Source organism: Pollachius pollachius (genome assembly GCF_949987615.1).
Source record: "Pollachius pollachius genome assembly, chromosome: 16".
Lineage (NCBI taxonomy): Eukaryota > Metazoa > Chordata > Actinopteri > Gadiformes > Gadidae > Pollachius > Pollachius pollachius.
Genome location: NC_136949.1, coordinates 509,248 through 524,435, shown reverse-complemented (window position 1 = coordinate 524,435; position 15,188 = coordinate 509,248). Strand labels below are relative to the sequence as shown.

At 53.0% G+C, this 15,188-nt stretch overlaps 2 protein-coding genes across 5 annotated transcripts; one reads left to right on the top strand and one right to left on the bottom strand.

The window, feature by feature from the left end:
- Window positions 1–133: 133 nt before the first annotated feature.
- On the bottom strand, window positions 134–6,007 carry ccn6 (cellular communication network factor 6). Of its 2 annotated transcripts, none has more exons than XM_079753588.1 (5): window positions 5,780–6,007; window positions 3,818–4,073; window positions 3,276–3,503; window positions 1,017–1,210; window positions 134–513 (listed from the first exon to the last, which is right to left on the bottom strand). In XM_079753588.1, exons 1-5 carry the CDS (start codon window positions 5,825–5,827, stop codon window positions 202–204), a joined length of 1,038 nt encoding a protein of 345 aa, XP_079609714.1. In that variant the 5' UTR covers window positions 5,828–6,007; the 3' UTR covers window positions 134–201. The 2 variants fall into 2 exon arrangements, with proteins under 2 accessions (XP_079609714.1, XP_079609715.1); XM_079753589.1 differs by having other exon boundaries at window positions 1,017–1,189.
- LOC307087901 (organic cation transporter protein) lies at window positions 5,999–13,909 on the top strand. 3 transcript variants are annotated; one of them, XM_079753585.1, is made up of 11 exons: window positions 5,999–6,188; window positions 6,734–7,253; window positions 7,633–7,736; window positions 7,841–7,995; window positions 8,700–8,868; window positions 10,548–10,671; window positions 11,063–11,163; window positions 11,242–11,459; window positions 11,871–11,979; window positions 12,657–12,873; window positions 12,961–13,909. In XM_079753585.1, exons 2-11 carry the CDS (start codon window positions 6,930–6,932, stop codon window positions 13,009–13,011), a joined length of 1,572 nt encoding a protein of 523 aa, XP_079609711.1. In that variant the 5' UTR covers window positions 5,999–6,188; window positions 6,734–6,929; the 3' UTR covers window positions 13,012–13,909. The 3 variants fall into 3 exon arrangements, with proteins under 3 accessions (XP_079609711.1, XP_079609712.1, XP_079609713.1); XM_079753586.1 differs by having other exon boundaries at window positions 5,999–7,253; window positions 12,964–13,909; XM_079753587.1 differs by lacking the exon at window positions 12,961–13,909 and having other exon boundaries at window positions 5,999–7,253; window positions 12,661–12,867.
- The last annotated feature ends 1,279 nt before the right edge of the window (window positions 13,910–15,188 follow it).

Below are 15,188 nucleotides of genomic sequence, written 5' to 3'. Positions count from 1 at the left end.
CACAGTGCGTTCTCTATGTAAATACAAGTCTACGCTACGTCTATTCATTTGATATATCGTCTGTGTGTGTTTCTGTCTCATGTGTCCCCCAGGCTCTTGTCTAAGCTCCGCCTCCTCCCTCCCCTGGAAGCTCCGCCTCCTCCCTCCCCTGGAAGCTCCGCCTCCTCCCTCCTCCTCTGGAAGCTCCGCCTCCTCCCTTCCTCACAGGAAGTGCAGCTCGGTGAACATGTCCCCGGGGTCGTCGCACTTCCTTTTGCAGACGCAGGACGTGATCCACTGTACCTTCCACCGCACGCCGGCTGCGCCCTTGCACCTGAACTCTAAGGTGCGCGTGCTGGAGGCGTCAGGCACGCAGCAGCCGCCGCCGCCGCCGCCGCCGCCGCCGCCGCCGCCGCCGCCGCACAGGCCGCAGTAGGTTGGCCTCACCCGCTGGGTGCTGCTGCACCCCGACAGCACCAGCCTCTCCGCACGCCGCGCAGGGACCTGGGCCCGGCACGTCTTCCCCTTGGGGGCCTGCGGGTAACACCAGAGGTCACACAGAGGTCACGCAGTGGACATGCAGAGGTCACAAAGTCGGTCGGTTCATTCTGGACAATTTCCTATCTGTCTTGAGGATCCATCTTGTTCATTTAAAATACATTTTAATTAAATACAACAAACATTCAAACAGTGCTTTTATTGCCGCACCCTAAGCTATCTTGATGCTACTGAGCTAAGCTAGCTGCTCACCTTGAAGCTCTTAAGCTAAGCTAGCCGGTTACCTCAATGCTCTTGAGCTAAGCTAGCTGCTCACCCGAAGCGCTTGAGCTAAGCTAGCTGGTTACCTTGAAGCTCTTAAGCTAGGCTAGCTGCTCACCTTGAAGTTCTTGAGCTAAGCTAGCTGCTCACCTTGAAGCTCTGAAGCTAAGCTAGCTGCTCACCTTGAAGTTCTTGAGCTAGGCTAGCTGCTCACCTTGAAGCTCTGAAGCTAAGCTAGCTGCTCACCTTGAAGTTCTGGAGCTAGGCTAGCTGCTCACCTTGAAGCTCTGGAGCAGGTTCTTGTCGCAGGGCCTCAGCAGACACAGCCTCCGGTCCTTCCTCATCTCACACTTGGCGTTGTCGTTGGTGACGCGGACGGACATGCCCACGCCGCAGGTCTTGGAGCAGGCGCTCCAGGGCGTGGTCTGCACCAGGCAGTTCCTCTTCCAGGCTAAAGGAGGATCCCTGTAAGCTTTGATTTGGGCAGGGTCAACAACGCTCTAGACAAGACCTAGATCCATCTCCTTTAGTCTAGACCATATAGACTACTAGACCATATAGACAAGACCTAGATCCATCCCCTAGACCTGCTCCTGGACTAGACCATGTAGACTAGTTCTAGTACCATCCCCTATTCCTGCTCCCTAGACTATACCATATAGACCAGAACTAGGGCTAGCTACTAGACCTAGACCTTCTCCCAGACTAGACCGTATAAAGTAGATCTAGAACTAGAGACTAGAGACTAGACCTCCTCCTAGACTAGACCATGTAGACTAGGTCTAGTGCCATCCCATATACCTGCTCCTAGACTATACTATCTAGACCAGATCAGCTAGACCAGACCAGCTACAAGACCAACACTAGACCTAGCCCTACTCTTAGGCCTTGACCACACCTAGCCCTACCCTTTGACCAAGACCAGTCCAGTCCTAGAACAACCCTAGACGGTTCCCTAGCCTCGAACTCAACCAGACCAGACCACATAGGCATAGAGCTGCTTCCTATCGCTATATCTAGCTGTGCATTAATTGGTCTATTTGTGTAGTGGGGGGTTGCAGGTAGTTCCTCCAGAGGGGAGCCATGTGTTCAGTGTGCTGCTCCCCGTTCTGACGAGGGGCTCGGGGTGAATGGGCCGCTTGTTGGGCACAGAGCACCGAGTGTTCCTACGCACGGCGGCGTGTTCCTCCACGCCGACGGGAGGAGGAACGCCTTAGGAACCCCTCTGTATGTCTCAGGGAGGGAGCTGACGGCGGTGAGGGAGGGTGGAGGTGAGGGTTTGGTGGAGGTGAGGTTGGGTGGAGGTGAGGGAGGTGATGGTGGGGGTAGGGAGGGTGGAGGTGAAGGAGGTGCTGTGTTCCTGTTTGTTGACTGAGTTTCAAGGAGTTCAGCAGCAATCACAACATTCAGGTGACTCCACCCTTTGGGCTGGCTCCCTGCCGGCCCCCAGAGCCAGGAATGAAGGCCTCCTCGTAAGTCTTAACCACAATACACATGTATGCACTCAGGGCAATTTGTCCTTACACTAAGAGATGTTACAGAGATGGGTGATTACTGTGTGGACGCAAGCCAGAACTGACATAGCCTGAAGCAGTGTGGATCCTGTAATCGCTTCAGTTTAATTGTTTACATATTTGGAACATACTTCTATATGTTCGGTTGACTAAAGTTATGTTTCTAAGCTGAATACTAATCTGTTTGTCAGCATTTTCAATATTGAGTGTTAGCTTCAGCATTCCTTTACTCAGAGCCTCACCTTAGCTGAAATCGGTGTCTTACCTTCACAAGGTACATTCACCTGGTGTCTCCTAGCCTCACCTGGCGTCTCCTAGCCTCACCTGGTCTCTCCTATCCTCACCTGGTGTGTCCTACACTCACCTTGTGTCTCCTCCACTCACCTGGTGTCCTACACTCACCTTGTGTCTCCTCCCCTCACCTTGTGTCTCCTACCCTCACCTGGTGTCTCCTCCCCTCCCCTGGCCTGTAGCTGGTCTCTCCTGCCATCCCCTGGCCTGTAGCTGGTCTCTCCTGCCGTCACCTGGCCTGTAGCTGGTCTCTCCTGCCGTCCCCTGGCCTGTAGCTGGTCTCTCCTGCAGTCACCTGGCCTGTAGCTGGTCTCTCCTCCCCTCACCTGGCCTGTAGCTGATCTCTCCTCCCCTCACCTGGCCTGTAGCTGGTCTCTCCTCCCCTCACCTGGCCTGTAGCTGGTCTCTCCTCCCCTCACCTGGCCTGTAGCTGGTGTCTCCTCCCCTCACCTTGTCTCTCATACCCTCACCTGGTGTCTCCTCCCCTCACCTGGTGTCCTACCCTCACCTGGTCTCTCCTAACCTGACCTTGTGTCTCCTACCCTCACCTGGTGTGTCCTACACTCACCTTGTGTCTCCTTCCCTCCCCTGGCCTGTAGCTGGTCTCTCCTGCCGTCACCGGGCCTGTAGCTGGTCTTTCCTGCCCTCACCTGGCCTGTAGCTGGTCTCTCCTCCCCACTCCTGGCCTGTAGCTGGTGTCTCCTCCCCTCACCTTGTCTCTCCTACCCTCACCTGGCCTGTAGCTGGTGTCCTGCAGGTTCTTGCGGGCCCCGGGGCCGCTGAGGAGGCCTGCTGGTTTCGGTGGGGCGGAGCCTAAGAGGCCGGCAGGTGTCTGGGTGAAGGCGGGGGTGCAGCCGATGGCGCCGGCGATGCAGGTGCACTTGTAGAGCGGGCTGGGCTGGAAGGCGTGGCCATTCTCGAAGTGTCGCCCGTTCAGATCGCAGCCCACCGCCACCATGTCTGGAAACACAACGCCGGTCAGCTGGAGCCCTCTGGTACGGACCAGCTAGACAGGTAGGGCTCTGTGGAAGCGTACCTACGTCTCAGATAGGGGCCCCTTAGTTCAGATTGGGACGCTTTAGTTCAGACAAACGCCCTACACCTCTCATAGGGGCTTTAATACTCAGATAGGGGCCCCGTACCTCGGATCAGGGTCTAATAAATCTGATAGGGACCCCAGACCTCCGTTAGGGGCCTTATAACTCAGGGGTCCTTAACATCAGATAAGGGCCTTATAACTCAGGGGTCCTAAGCGTCAGATGGGGGCCACTCACAGGCGCAGACGCCCACTTGGAAGCGGGGCCGGTCGGCGGAGTAGTCGCAGTAGAGGCCCTTGTGCGGGTCGCACACGTCCCTCTCGTTGCAGGCCTGCCGGTGCTGCCGGGCACAGCTCTTGCAGCAGCCGCAGCCGTCCAGCACGGCGCTCACCCCCGGCGCGCAAGCCGCCCGGGGCCCGCAGCGGCACGGCCACTGGCACACTGGCCGGCGGTCCCCGGGGGCCACGGCGCGGCCCCCAGCCCCGCTCACACACTGCAGGGAGGAGAGGGCACTGGGGTTACACAGTAGAGACCTCACCCTCAATAGAGCCCTCACCCTAAGGTACAGTAGAGCCCTCACCCTAAGATACAGTAGAGCCCTCACCCTAAGGTACAGTAGAGCCCTCACCCTAAGGTAGAGTAGAGCCCTCACTCTAAGGTACAATAAAGACCTCATCCTCAATAGAGCCCTCACTCTAATGTACAATAAAGACCTCACCCTCGATTGAGCCCTCACCCTAAGGTACTGTAGAGCACTCACCCTAAGGTACAGTAGAGCCCTCACTCTAAGGTACAATAAAGACCTCACCCTCAATAGAGCTCTCACCCTAAGGTACGGTAGAGACCTCACCCTCAATAGAGCCCTCACATTAAGGTATAGTAGAGACCTCACCCTCAATAGAGACATTTTTTAGGGTGAGGAACTAACACTGAGGTACATTAAAGACCTACCATTAAAGTACAGTAGAGGCCAGTAGAGAGTAACTAGGTACAGTAGAGACTAGGAGAGAGTAATTAGTTGCAGTAGAGACCATTAGATTTACTAGGTACAGTAGAGACCAGTAGAGAGTAACTAGGTACAGTAGAGGCCATTAGAGTAACTAGGTACAGTAGAGACCAGGAGAGAGTAACTAGGTACAGTAGAGACCATTAGAATATCTAGGTACAGTAGAGACCAGGAGGGTAACTAGAAGTGTGATGAGGTGTGGTCAAGGCCATTGAATGTGTTCTTTATACAGAAGGATCACTGTTTGGGAACGTATTTAAAGTCCTGGCTCAGTGCCCATGTATATTCTAAACCTTGAACCACACTGAATTAATGCTGAAATATTCAGAGATAATACAGAAATACTGAAAAGGATAATAGCAAATATGACTGAAAAGGATCTTTTCTCCTTCCAGGGGTCAGAGTTCAAAGCAAAAATTTGGAGCCTCAGTGCCAGGTCAAGCTAGTGAGCTCATGCACACTAAATACACACGGGCCAAATACCACCCGAGATACACACTAAATATGCACTAAAAATGCACAATCCACATATCAATCTGAATACACACTAAATATGCACTAAATACTCACAATCCAAATTAAACTCGAAATACACACTAAATAAGAATCGAATACGCACAATGCACCTAGTACTCGAAATACACACTAAATATGCACTCTAAACACACATTCCATATACCAATAGAAATACACACTGAATATACACACAGGGCAGGAACCGGTCTAAATACACTCTGAACACACAGTCCACATACTGGTCTAAATACACTCTAAACACACACAGTCCACATACTGGTCTAAATACACTCTAAATAAACAGTCATTTCCCAACTTCTCTTCAATCCGTTTCCTCATGAATACGGAACAGAGTCGTGGTCTGTACTTAATATAGAAATACATTCCCATACACATTTCATACGAAATGTCGAGTGGCAAAAGTAAAGTCCTTTCCTGGCAGACCACAACCAAGCTCTTCCATGCTTCAGTCTGTAGGGCTGGTTAAACCAGTTAACCGATCCGTCACTTAGTCTGGTTTCAAACCCCTGCCAGGAGGCAGCTCTATACTATACTCAGGTTAGAAGGGTAGATTAAAGCAGCTAGCTAGTGTTTATTGCTAAGGCTACGTTAGGTTAGCTGGGTTTTAAGTAGAGTTGGACCGGTTAGTTTGTAGTTTAAGTTTAAGTTAGGCCTACCTGCTGGGCCAGGAGGAGCAGCAGTGATCCGCAGAGCAAGGACAGCATCTCGAGCCCGATGGAGGAGGTCTGAGACCCAGGAGGAGGTGTCAGGGTGGAGGAGGAGGCTTCAGGCTGGAGTAGGAGGAGGTCTCAGACCCGAGGAGGAGGAGGCTTCAGGCTGGAGAAGGAGGAGGAGGTATTAGGCCAGAGGAGAAGGAGGAGAAGGTATCAGGCTGGAGTAGGAGGAGGAGGTGGAGGAGTTATGAGACCAAAGGAGGAGGAGGAGGCTTCAGGCTGGAGTAGGAGGAGGAGGTCTGAGACCCGAGGCGGAGGAGGAGGAGGCTTCAGGCTGGAATAGGAGGAGGAGGTCTGAGACCCGAGGAGGAGGGAGCGTCTCATTGAGCCTGTACCGTCAGCTCAGGGTGGTGTAAGTACAGAGGACATCACAGTCACTACACTATGTACTGTTGTTGTAGGGAGACAGACAGACAGACAGACCACAGTGGGACACAAAGGTGTCCTATGTCTCCTCTTGAAACACCTCCTGCTGCTCCTGGATATTTATCTTCTCTCTCTCCCTCCCCCCTCTCTCTCTCCCCCCTCTCTCTCTCCAACCTTTCTCTCCCTCTATCTCCCCCCCCTCTCTCTCCAACTCTAAGTCTTATGCCTGCATACCTACTCTCTCTGTGATGAAATATGACATTACTCGACATGCAGCTCCCCTCCATCACTAATGCCGAACTTCACAGCCACAAAAAGCCATATACAGGCCATATACAGGGCATATACAGGGCAGAACAACGCACCGGTGAATGCTGAGTTCATCACTCTTGTCCCTAATAGGGAGTGAATTCATAATCCATTATGTATGCAAAGTAGTAGACATTTTCAGCAGGCATTGTCTAATGACATTGTACTATGTTTACCATTGTATAGGCAACATCATAATGTTCATCCTCTTTGTCTGACAAGGAATGTTTTCACACTTAACTGGCTGCACAAGACAGACCTGCTTCCCTGTTGCAGCATCAAGCATGTATGCACAGGAAAGGACAAAGATCCGGTATGTTGACAAACTGTGGTGAGAGGGTTCGTCAGGTGACGCTAGAGACACTAGATCTCTCGACAGCTCAGTGACATTGGCCTCGGCCACAGGCGAGCAGAGGTCATGAATTTCGAGGAGATCCTCTCCCTGATCGGCGGCTTCGGCCGCTTCCAGAAGCTCCTGTACGTGTGGATCTGTCTCCCTCAGGTGTTCCTGGCGTTCAACCAGCTGGCCTCCATCTTCACCGGGGCCACGCCGCCCCACGTCTGCCTCTCCGCCCCCCTGGCCCCCGGGGCCCGGCGCGGTGGCCCCAACTCCACCAGCCTCCTCCTCCTGCATCGTGGGGAGGAGGAGGCCTGCCCCGACCCGCGCAACGGCAGCAACCACAGCTGCCCTGGAGGCTGGGAGTACGACACCAGCGTGTTCAGCAGCACGGTGGTGACTGAGGTCAGTCGGGGCACTGGGATCGGCTCAGGTGTGTGAGGTGTGTGTCTGTGTGACGAGAGAGAGCGAGGGGGACGGCGTTGGAATGGGTTCAGGTGTGTGTGTGTCTGTGTGACGAGAGAGAGCGAGGGGTACGGCGTTGGAATGGGTTCAGGTGTGTGTGTGTCTGTGTGAAGAGAGCGAGGGGGACGGCGTTGGAATGGGTTCAGGTGTGTGTGTGTCTGTGTGAAGAGAGCGAGGGGGACGGCGTTGGAATGGGTTCAGGTGTGTGTGTGTCTGTGTGAAGAGAGCGAGGGGGACGGCGTTGGAATGGGTTCAGGTGTGTGTGTGCCGAGCGAGAGGTACGGGGCCGGTGCGTCATGGTGTTCTCCGTCCTCCGCAGTGGGACCTGGTGTGTGACAGCGCCTGGATCAACAGCGTGGTGTCCTCCATCTACATGGCCGGTCTCCTGGTGGGGGCCGTGGGCTTCGGCTCCCTGTCAGACAGGTCAGTCCCTCCCCCCCGATTGAAATGCCCTGCTCTGCTGTGAACACGTCCCATCACAAGTCTGACTGGACTGCGGGCGTTGTCTAAAACAGCTTTCGCCGCAGGTACGGCAGGAAGCCGGTGATGCTGATCGGCCTAGCCCTCCAGGCGGTGTTTGGCGTTGGAGCGGCGCTGGCTCCGAACCTCTACGTCTACGCTCTGCTGCGCTTCCTGGTCGGATCGGGGGTCTCCGCCACGCTCATCAACGCCTTTGTCCTCGGTCAGACTCGCCGATGTTAACATAACCTAACCCTAATGTTGGCGGTGTTTCCTCCCCAGCTGGTTTGAGCCGTTTGTGAGTGGTTGAGTGTGAGTGTTAATGAATGCATAGGTGTGGCTATGCCCTGGAGGATCTGTGTGTAAAAGCTATTTGTGCAGTTGTCACCAACACCGTGCAACACTGTAATAGTTTTTGTTTGAAAGTACTATGAGGATATGTTGGTCTGGTGTGGTGGGGTATGATATGGTTGTGGTTGGGCATGGTCTGGTCTGGTCTGAACCGGTCTGGTCTGATGCATTGTGGTCTGGTCTGGTCTGAACCGGCCTGGTCTGATGTATTGTGGTATGGTCTGGTCTGAACCGGTCTGGTCTGATGCATTGTGGTTGGGGTATGGTCTGGTCTGGTCTGGTCTGAACCGGTCTGGTCTGATGTATTGTGGTATGGTCTGGTCTGAACCGGTCTGGTCTGGTCTGAACCGGTCTGGTCTGATGCATTGTGGTTGGGGTCTGGTCTGGTCTGGTCTGAACCGGTCTGGTCTGATGCATTGTGGTTGGGGTCTGGTCTGGTCTGGTCTGAACCGGTCTGGTCTGATGCATTGTGGTTGGGGTCTGGTCTGGTCTGGTCTGAACCGGTCTGGTCTGATGCATGGTGGTTGGGGTCTGCTCTGATGAGCCGTGGTCTGGTGCTATACGGCGTGTGTTCAGGCACCGAGTGGACCGGGCCCAAGCGGCGCATGCTGGCGGGGCTGATGACGGACTACTTCTTCGGCCTGGGCTACGTCCTGCTGGCGCCCCTGGCCTACCTGCTGCGGGACTGGCGCCACCTGCAGCTCGCCATCTCCGCCCCCTGCTTCCTGTTCTTCTTCTACCTCTGGTGAGCTCACAGCGAGGGGGAGGGGGGAGGGGATAATGAGGTGGTAATGAATTGGTAATAAGTAGTGATTAGGTTATGATGGAGTGATGATGAGGTGATGATGAAGTGATGATGAATTGATAACAATTAGTGATAAGGTTGTAATAAGGTGATAATGAAGTAATGATGAGTTGATGATGAGGAGATGATGAGGTGATAATGCGCTGATGATGAGGTGGTGATGATGAGGTGATAATGAGGGGATTATGCATTGATGATGAAGAGATGATGAGGTGATGATGATGTGTTTACAGAGAGGTGAAGATTAGGTGATAATGAGGTGAAATTAGATGAAGATGAGGTGATGATGAAGTAATGATGAGGTGATGATGAGGGGATGATGAGGATATATTGGGGTGATAATGAGGGGGGTGATAATGAAGTGATGATGAGGTAATACTGAGGTGATGCTGAGGATGTATTGGGGTGATAATGATGGGTTTATGAGGATATATTGGGGTGATAATGAGGGGGTGTTAATGAGGATATATTCGGGTGATAATGAGGTGATGAGTTGATAATGACTATTTATTGGGTTGAAATTAGGTGATAATGAGGTGCTAATGAGGATACGTTCAGTTGATAATGAGGTGATAATGAGTGATGAGTTGATCATGGTGTTTGAAGTGATAATGATGGGATGATTGTTGTTGCGATGCTAATGAGTTGATCATGGTGGTTAAGGTTATAATGATCTCACGATTGTTGTTGCGGTGATAATGAGTTGATAATGGGGTTCGAGGTGATAATGAGTTGATCATGGGGTTCGAGGTGATAGTGAGTTGATCATGGGGTTCGAGGTGATAATGAATTGATCATGGGGTTCGAGGTGATAATGAATTGATCATGGGGTTCGAGGTGATAATGAATTGATCATGGGGTTCGAGGTGATAATGAGTTGATCATGGGGTTCGAGGTGATAATGAGTTGATAATGGGGTTCGAGGTGATAATGAGTTGATCATGGGGTACGAGGTGATAATGAGTTGATAATGGGGTTCGAGGTGATAATGAGTTGATCATGGGGTTCGAGGTGATAATGAGTTGATCATGGGGTTCGAGGTGATAATGAGTTGATCATGGGGTTCGAGGTGATAATGAGTTGATCATGGGGTTCGAGGTGATAATGAATTGATCATGGGGTTCGAGGTGATAATGAGTTGATCATGGGGTTCGAGGTGATAATGAATTGATCATGGGGTTCGAGGTGATAATGAGTTGATCATGGGGTTCGAGGTGATAATGAGTTGATAATGGGGTACGAGGTGATAATGAGTTGATCATGGGGTTCGAGGTGATAATGAGTTGATCATGGGGTTCGAGGTGATAATGAGTTGATCATGGGGTTCGAGGTGATAATGAATTGATCATGGGGTTCGAGGTGATAATGAATTGATCATGGGGTTCGAGGTGATAATGAATTGATCATGGGGTTCGAGGTGATAATGAGTTGATCATGGGGTTCGAGGTGATAATGAGTTGATCATGGGGTACGAGGTGATAATGAGTTGATCATGGGGTTCGAGGTGATAATGAGTTGATCATGGGGTTCGAGGTGATAATGAGTTGATCATGGGGTTCGAGGTGATAATGAGTTGATCATGGGGTACGAGGTGATAATGGTATGTGTGATGTCCGCAGGGTCCTGCCCAGGTCGGCTCGCTGGCTGCTGAACAACCAGAGGAAGGAGGAGGCCCATCTTCTGATCCGCCGGGCGGGCCAGCTCAACAGACAGCCCCTCCAGGAAGACCTCGACATGCAGCAGGTCCCCACAGCGCTCACCAATACTCCAGTTATTGATCCCCACAGCGCTCACCAATACTCCGTCCAGTTATTGATCACCACACTGCTTACCAATACTGCAGTTATTGATCGCCACACTGCTCAACAATACTCCCTTCAGTTATTGATCACTACACTGCTCACCAATATTCAGTTATTAGGCACCACACTGCTCACTAATACTCCAGTTATCAATCTTTGCAAACAGATATCGGCATGTGAATCCAATATGTCCGGTCTCCGTCTACACCAGACATGTTGCCCATTGTCCTCAGGGGTGAATCCTCACCCCTCGTCGGGTCAGGGTTGGGGGTTGGGGGTTGGAGGGCCTTTCCAGTTTAAAGTGGTGATGTCCAGCCTTCTGTAATCTGCAGCTGTTTGGCAAGGACAAGGTGGAGCTGAGGATTCACACCCTCATGGACCTGGTCAGGACCCCCGGAATGAGGAAACAGACCCTCATCGTTTTCTACCTATGGTACGCTCACGTCTGTCTGACTGTCTATCTGTCTGACTGTCTGTCTGTCTGACTGTCAGTTTAATGATCTGTCTCCAGGTTTGTGACTATCCTTATCTACTACGGCATGTCTTTAAACATCTCTGACTTTGGGGACAACCTGGTCCTGGGCCACCTGCTGTTCGGTCTGGTGGAGTTCCCAGCTCGCACCACGGTCCTGTTCACTATCAACCGTTCAAGGAGGCTGACCCAGGCCGGCTCCCTGTTGCTGGGGGGGCTGGCCTGCCTGGTCCTGGTCCTGGTCCCCCACGATGAAGGTACCTCTGTTAGATGTGGATGTATATACACTGTCCCATACACTGAGGTCTGTTACAGTAGAGCAGCATTAGATAAATGGTAAATGGACTGCATTTATATTGCGCTATCCTAACCAGTGGCCACTTAGTAGAGCAGCACTCTCCTACGTCCTCATCCACGGATGAGGTGCCCTTGAGCAAGGCACCTGAAAACCCATCCTGCTCCCCGGGCTGCTCTGCGGCCGCCCACCGCTCCGGGTGCTCTGGTGTGCCCCATGTGTTCACCAGCTCCCGGATGGGTCAAAGCAGAGAAAGGATTTCCCCAAAAATAAATAAATAAACAATAAAGGATAAAGGATAACTTAACTTTGGCTGAAAGTTTCGGCTTGGTGCTACTTTGTGTTGTTGAACCTTGACCTCTGTGACCTCAAGAGTTGACCCCTGTGCGGATGGCGATCGGCTTGCTGGGAAAGTTTGGGGCGACGGCGTCCCTATCTGTGATCTTCATCTACTCAGCTGAGATCTTCCCCACAGTCATAAGGTAGGTCCCTTTAGATGTTTCTATTTATCAGGATAGGCCTGGATCTCTTCGTCTCAGGGTGGGTCTCTGCGTCTCAGGGTGGGTCTCTGTGTCCCAGGGTGGGTCTCTGTGTCTCAGGGTGGGTCTCTGTGTCCCAGGGTGGGTCTCTGTGTCCCAGGGTGGGTCTCTGTGTCTCAGGGTGGGTCTCTGTGTCCCAGGGTGGGTCTCTGTGTCTCAGGGTGGGTCTCTGTGTCCCAGGGTGGGTCTCTGTGTCTCAGGGTGGGTGTAAGGGCCTCAGGGTGGGTCTCTGTGTCTCAGGGTGGGTCTCTGTGTCTCAGGGTGGGTGTAAGGGCCTCAGGGTGGGTGTAAGGGCCTCAGGGTGGGTCTCTGTGTCCCAGGGTGGGTCTCTGTGTCTCAGGGTGGGTGTAAAGGCCTCAGGGTGGGTCTCTGTGTCCCAGGGTGGGTCTCTGTGTCTCAGGGTGGGTGTAAGGGCCTCAGGGTGGGTCTCTGTGTCCCAGGGTGGGTCTCTGTGTCTCAGGGTGGGTCTCTGTGTCCCAGGGTGGGTCTCTGTGTCTCAGGGTGGGTGTAAAGGCCTCAGGGTGGGTCTCTGTGTCTCAGGGTGGGTGTAAGGGCCTCAGGGTGGGTCTCTGTGTCTCAGGGTGGATCTGTGTCTGAGGATGGCTCTGTGTGTGTCCCAGGCAGAATGGTATTGGGATGGGGTCCATGTGCGGTAGGCTGGGGGGGGTCCTGGCTCCCGTGGTGTACCTCCTGAAGGACTACCATGTGCACACTCCCATGATCCTCTTCGGCCTGAGCACTCTGATTGGCTCTGGGATCACCCTGCTGCTGCCCGAGACAGCCAATAATCCACTGCTTGAAACCATCGAAGAAGTGGAAGAGGGCCACCGACCCAAGGTAGGCCCGGCTCTTTCTGATTGCTGATTGGCTACTGAGCAGACAGGTGGCTGAGTCAGCTGTTCTTCTCTCTGTTTGTCCATTGAGAAGACGGATCCCGCCAAGCCCCGCCCCCTAAGCTGCTCATCCTGCCTTTGATGACGTCATCCCCACAGCGAGGACCTGAGGGAGAGCACAAGCCCCCCCGTGTCGGGCCCACTATAACATCTGAACCAGGTGTACCAGCTGGGCTACGGCTGTATTGTAGTTCTGCCACAGTTGTATTGTCGTTCTGCCACAGTTGTATTGTAGTTCTGCCACAGTTGTATTGTCGTTCTGCCACAGTTGTATTGTAGTTCTGCCACAGTTGTATTGTCGTTCTGCCACAGTTGTATTGTAGTTCTGCCACAGTTGTATTGTAGTTCTGCCACAGTTGTATTGTAGTTCTGCCACAGTTGTATTGTAGTTCTGCCACAGTTGTATTGTACTTGCAAACGCAGCATTTTGAACGCACCCCAAACAAGGACACAAATATGGACCTGTATGTATGTACTTTTTTTTATTCGACCTTTGGTGCTGAAGTATTAATTCAACCCAGATAAATTAGTTTGAAACGTATTTCTCGACGTACTCTCGAGGTGTGCCTGGTGAACCTCCTGAGGATGCTGGTGTCCTCCGTCAGCCATGGAACAGGGCCCCTGGCGGGACGGCCCCCTGACCACGGGGCCCCCGTGTCCCAGAGACGATCTCCCCAAGGAACCTGAAGCCACGAGCCTACCCCTCACCTCCTCCCCCCCACGTGGGGGGGAGGTGTCTCTGTGAACATCCTCACTGTACCGGCGGCTATATGTGTTTTCACTTCTCATGACAAATGTACTCATTGTAAGTCGCTTGGGATAAAAGCTAAATGCACTAAATGTAAATGTAATGTTTCTCTGAGGTCCACCATCTCCTCTGGGGGTCTCTGTAGGCCTACTGTCTGGTCCACCATCTCCTCTGGGGGTCTCTGTAGGCCTACTCTCTCTGATGTCTCTAGTCTCTGGTCCACCATCTCCTCTGGGGCTCTCTGTAGGCCTACTGTCTCTGATGTCTCTAGTCTCTGGTCCACCATCTCCTCTGGGGCTCTCTGTAGGCCTACTGTCTGGTCCACCATCACCTCTGGGGGTCTCTGTAGGCCTACTGTCTCTGATGTCTCTAGTCTCTGGTCCACCATCTCCTCTGGGGCTCTCTGTAGGCCTACTGTCTCTGATGTCTCTAGTCTCTGGTCCACCATCTCCTCTGGGGCTCTCTGTAGGCCTACTGTCTGGTCCACCATCACCTCTGGGGGTCTCTGTAGGCCTACTGTCTCTGATGTCTCTAGTCTCTGGTCCACCATCTCCTCTGGGGCTCTCTGTAGGCCTACTGTCTCTGATGTCTCTAGTCTCTGGTCCACCATCTCCTCTGGGGCTCTCTGTAGGCCTACTGTCTCTGATGTCTCTAGTCTCTGGTCCACCATCTCCTCTGGGGCTCTCTGTAGGCCTACTGTCTCTGATGTCTCTAGTCTCTGGTCCACCATCTCCTCTGGGGCTCTCTGTAGGCCTACTGTCTGGTCCACCATCACCTCTGGGGGTCTCTGTAGGCCTACTGTCTCTGATGTCTCTAGTCTCTGGTCCACCATCTCCTCTGGGGCTCTCTGTAGGCCTACTGTCTCTGATGTCTCTAGTCTCTGGTCCACCATCTCCTCTGGGGCTCTCTGTAGGCCTACTGTCTGGTCCACCATCACCTCTGGGGGTCTCTGTAGGCCTACTGTCTCTGATGTCTCTAGTCTCTGGTCCACCATCTCCTCTGGGGCTCTCTGTAGGCCTACTGTCTCTGATGTCTCTAGTCTCTGGTCCACCATCTCCTCTGGGGGTCTCTGTAGGCCTACTGTCTCTGATGTCTCTAGTCTCTGGTCCACCATCTCCTCTGGGGCTCTCTGTAGGCCTACTGTCTCTGATGTCTCTAGTCTCTGGTCCACCATCTCCTCTGGGGCTCTCTGTAGGCCTACTGTCTGGTCCACCATCACCTCTGGGGGTCTCTGTAGGCCTACTGTCTCTGATGTCTCTAGTCTCTGGTCCACCATCTCCTCTGGGGCTCTCTGTAGGCCTACTGTCTCTGATGTCTCTAGTCTCTGGTCCACCATCTCCTCTGGGGCTCTCTGTAGGCCTACTGTCTCTGATGTCTCTAGTCTCTGGTCCACCATCTCCTCTGGGGCTCTCTGTTGGCCTACTGTCTCTGATGTCTCTAGTCTCTGATCCACCATCTCCTCTGGGGCTCTCTGTAGGCCTACTGTCTGGTCCACCATCACCTCTGGGGGT

What these genes read in the sequence shown, in the direction of transcription:
- ccn6 (XM_079753588.1), bottom strand. Translation starts at nt 5,827, where the DNA reads ATGCTGTCCTTGCTCTGCGGATCACTGCTGCTCCTCCTGGCCCAGCAG. An exon ending in GGACACCAGCTACAGGCCAG is followed by an intron (nt 1,211 to 3,275) that starts GTGAGGGTAGGA and finishes CCCAAATCAAAG; the next exon opens with CTTACAGGGATCCTCCTTTA. An exon ending in ACCTGCTCCAGAGCTTCAAG is followed by an intron (nt 514 to 1,016) that starts GTGAGCAGCTAG and finishes TGTTACCCGCAG; the next exon opens with GCCCCCAAGGGGAAGACGTG.
- LOC307087901 (XM_079753585.1), top strand. Translation starts at nt 6,930, where the DNA reads ATGAATTTCGAGGAGATCCTCTCCCTGATCGGCGGCTTCGGCCGCTTC. An exon ending in CTGTTCTTCTTCTACCTCTG is followed by an intron (nt 8,869 to 10,547) that starts GTGAGCTCACAG and finishes TGATGTCCGCAG; the next exon opens with GGTCCTGCCCAGGTCGGCTC. An exon ending in AAGACCTCGACATGCAGCAG is followed by an intron (nt 10,672 to 11,062) that starts GTCCCCACAGCG and finishes TGTAATCTGCAG; the next exon opens with CTGTTTGGCAAGGACAAGGT.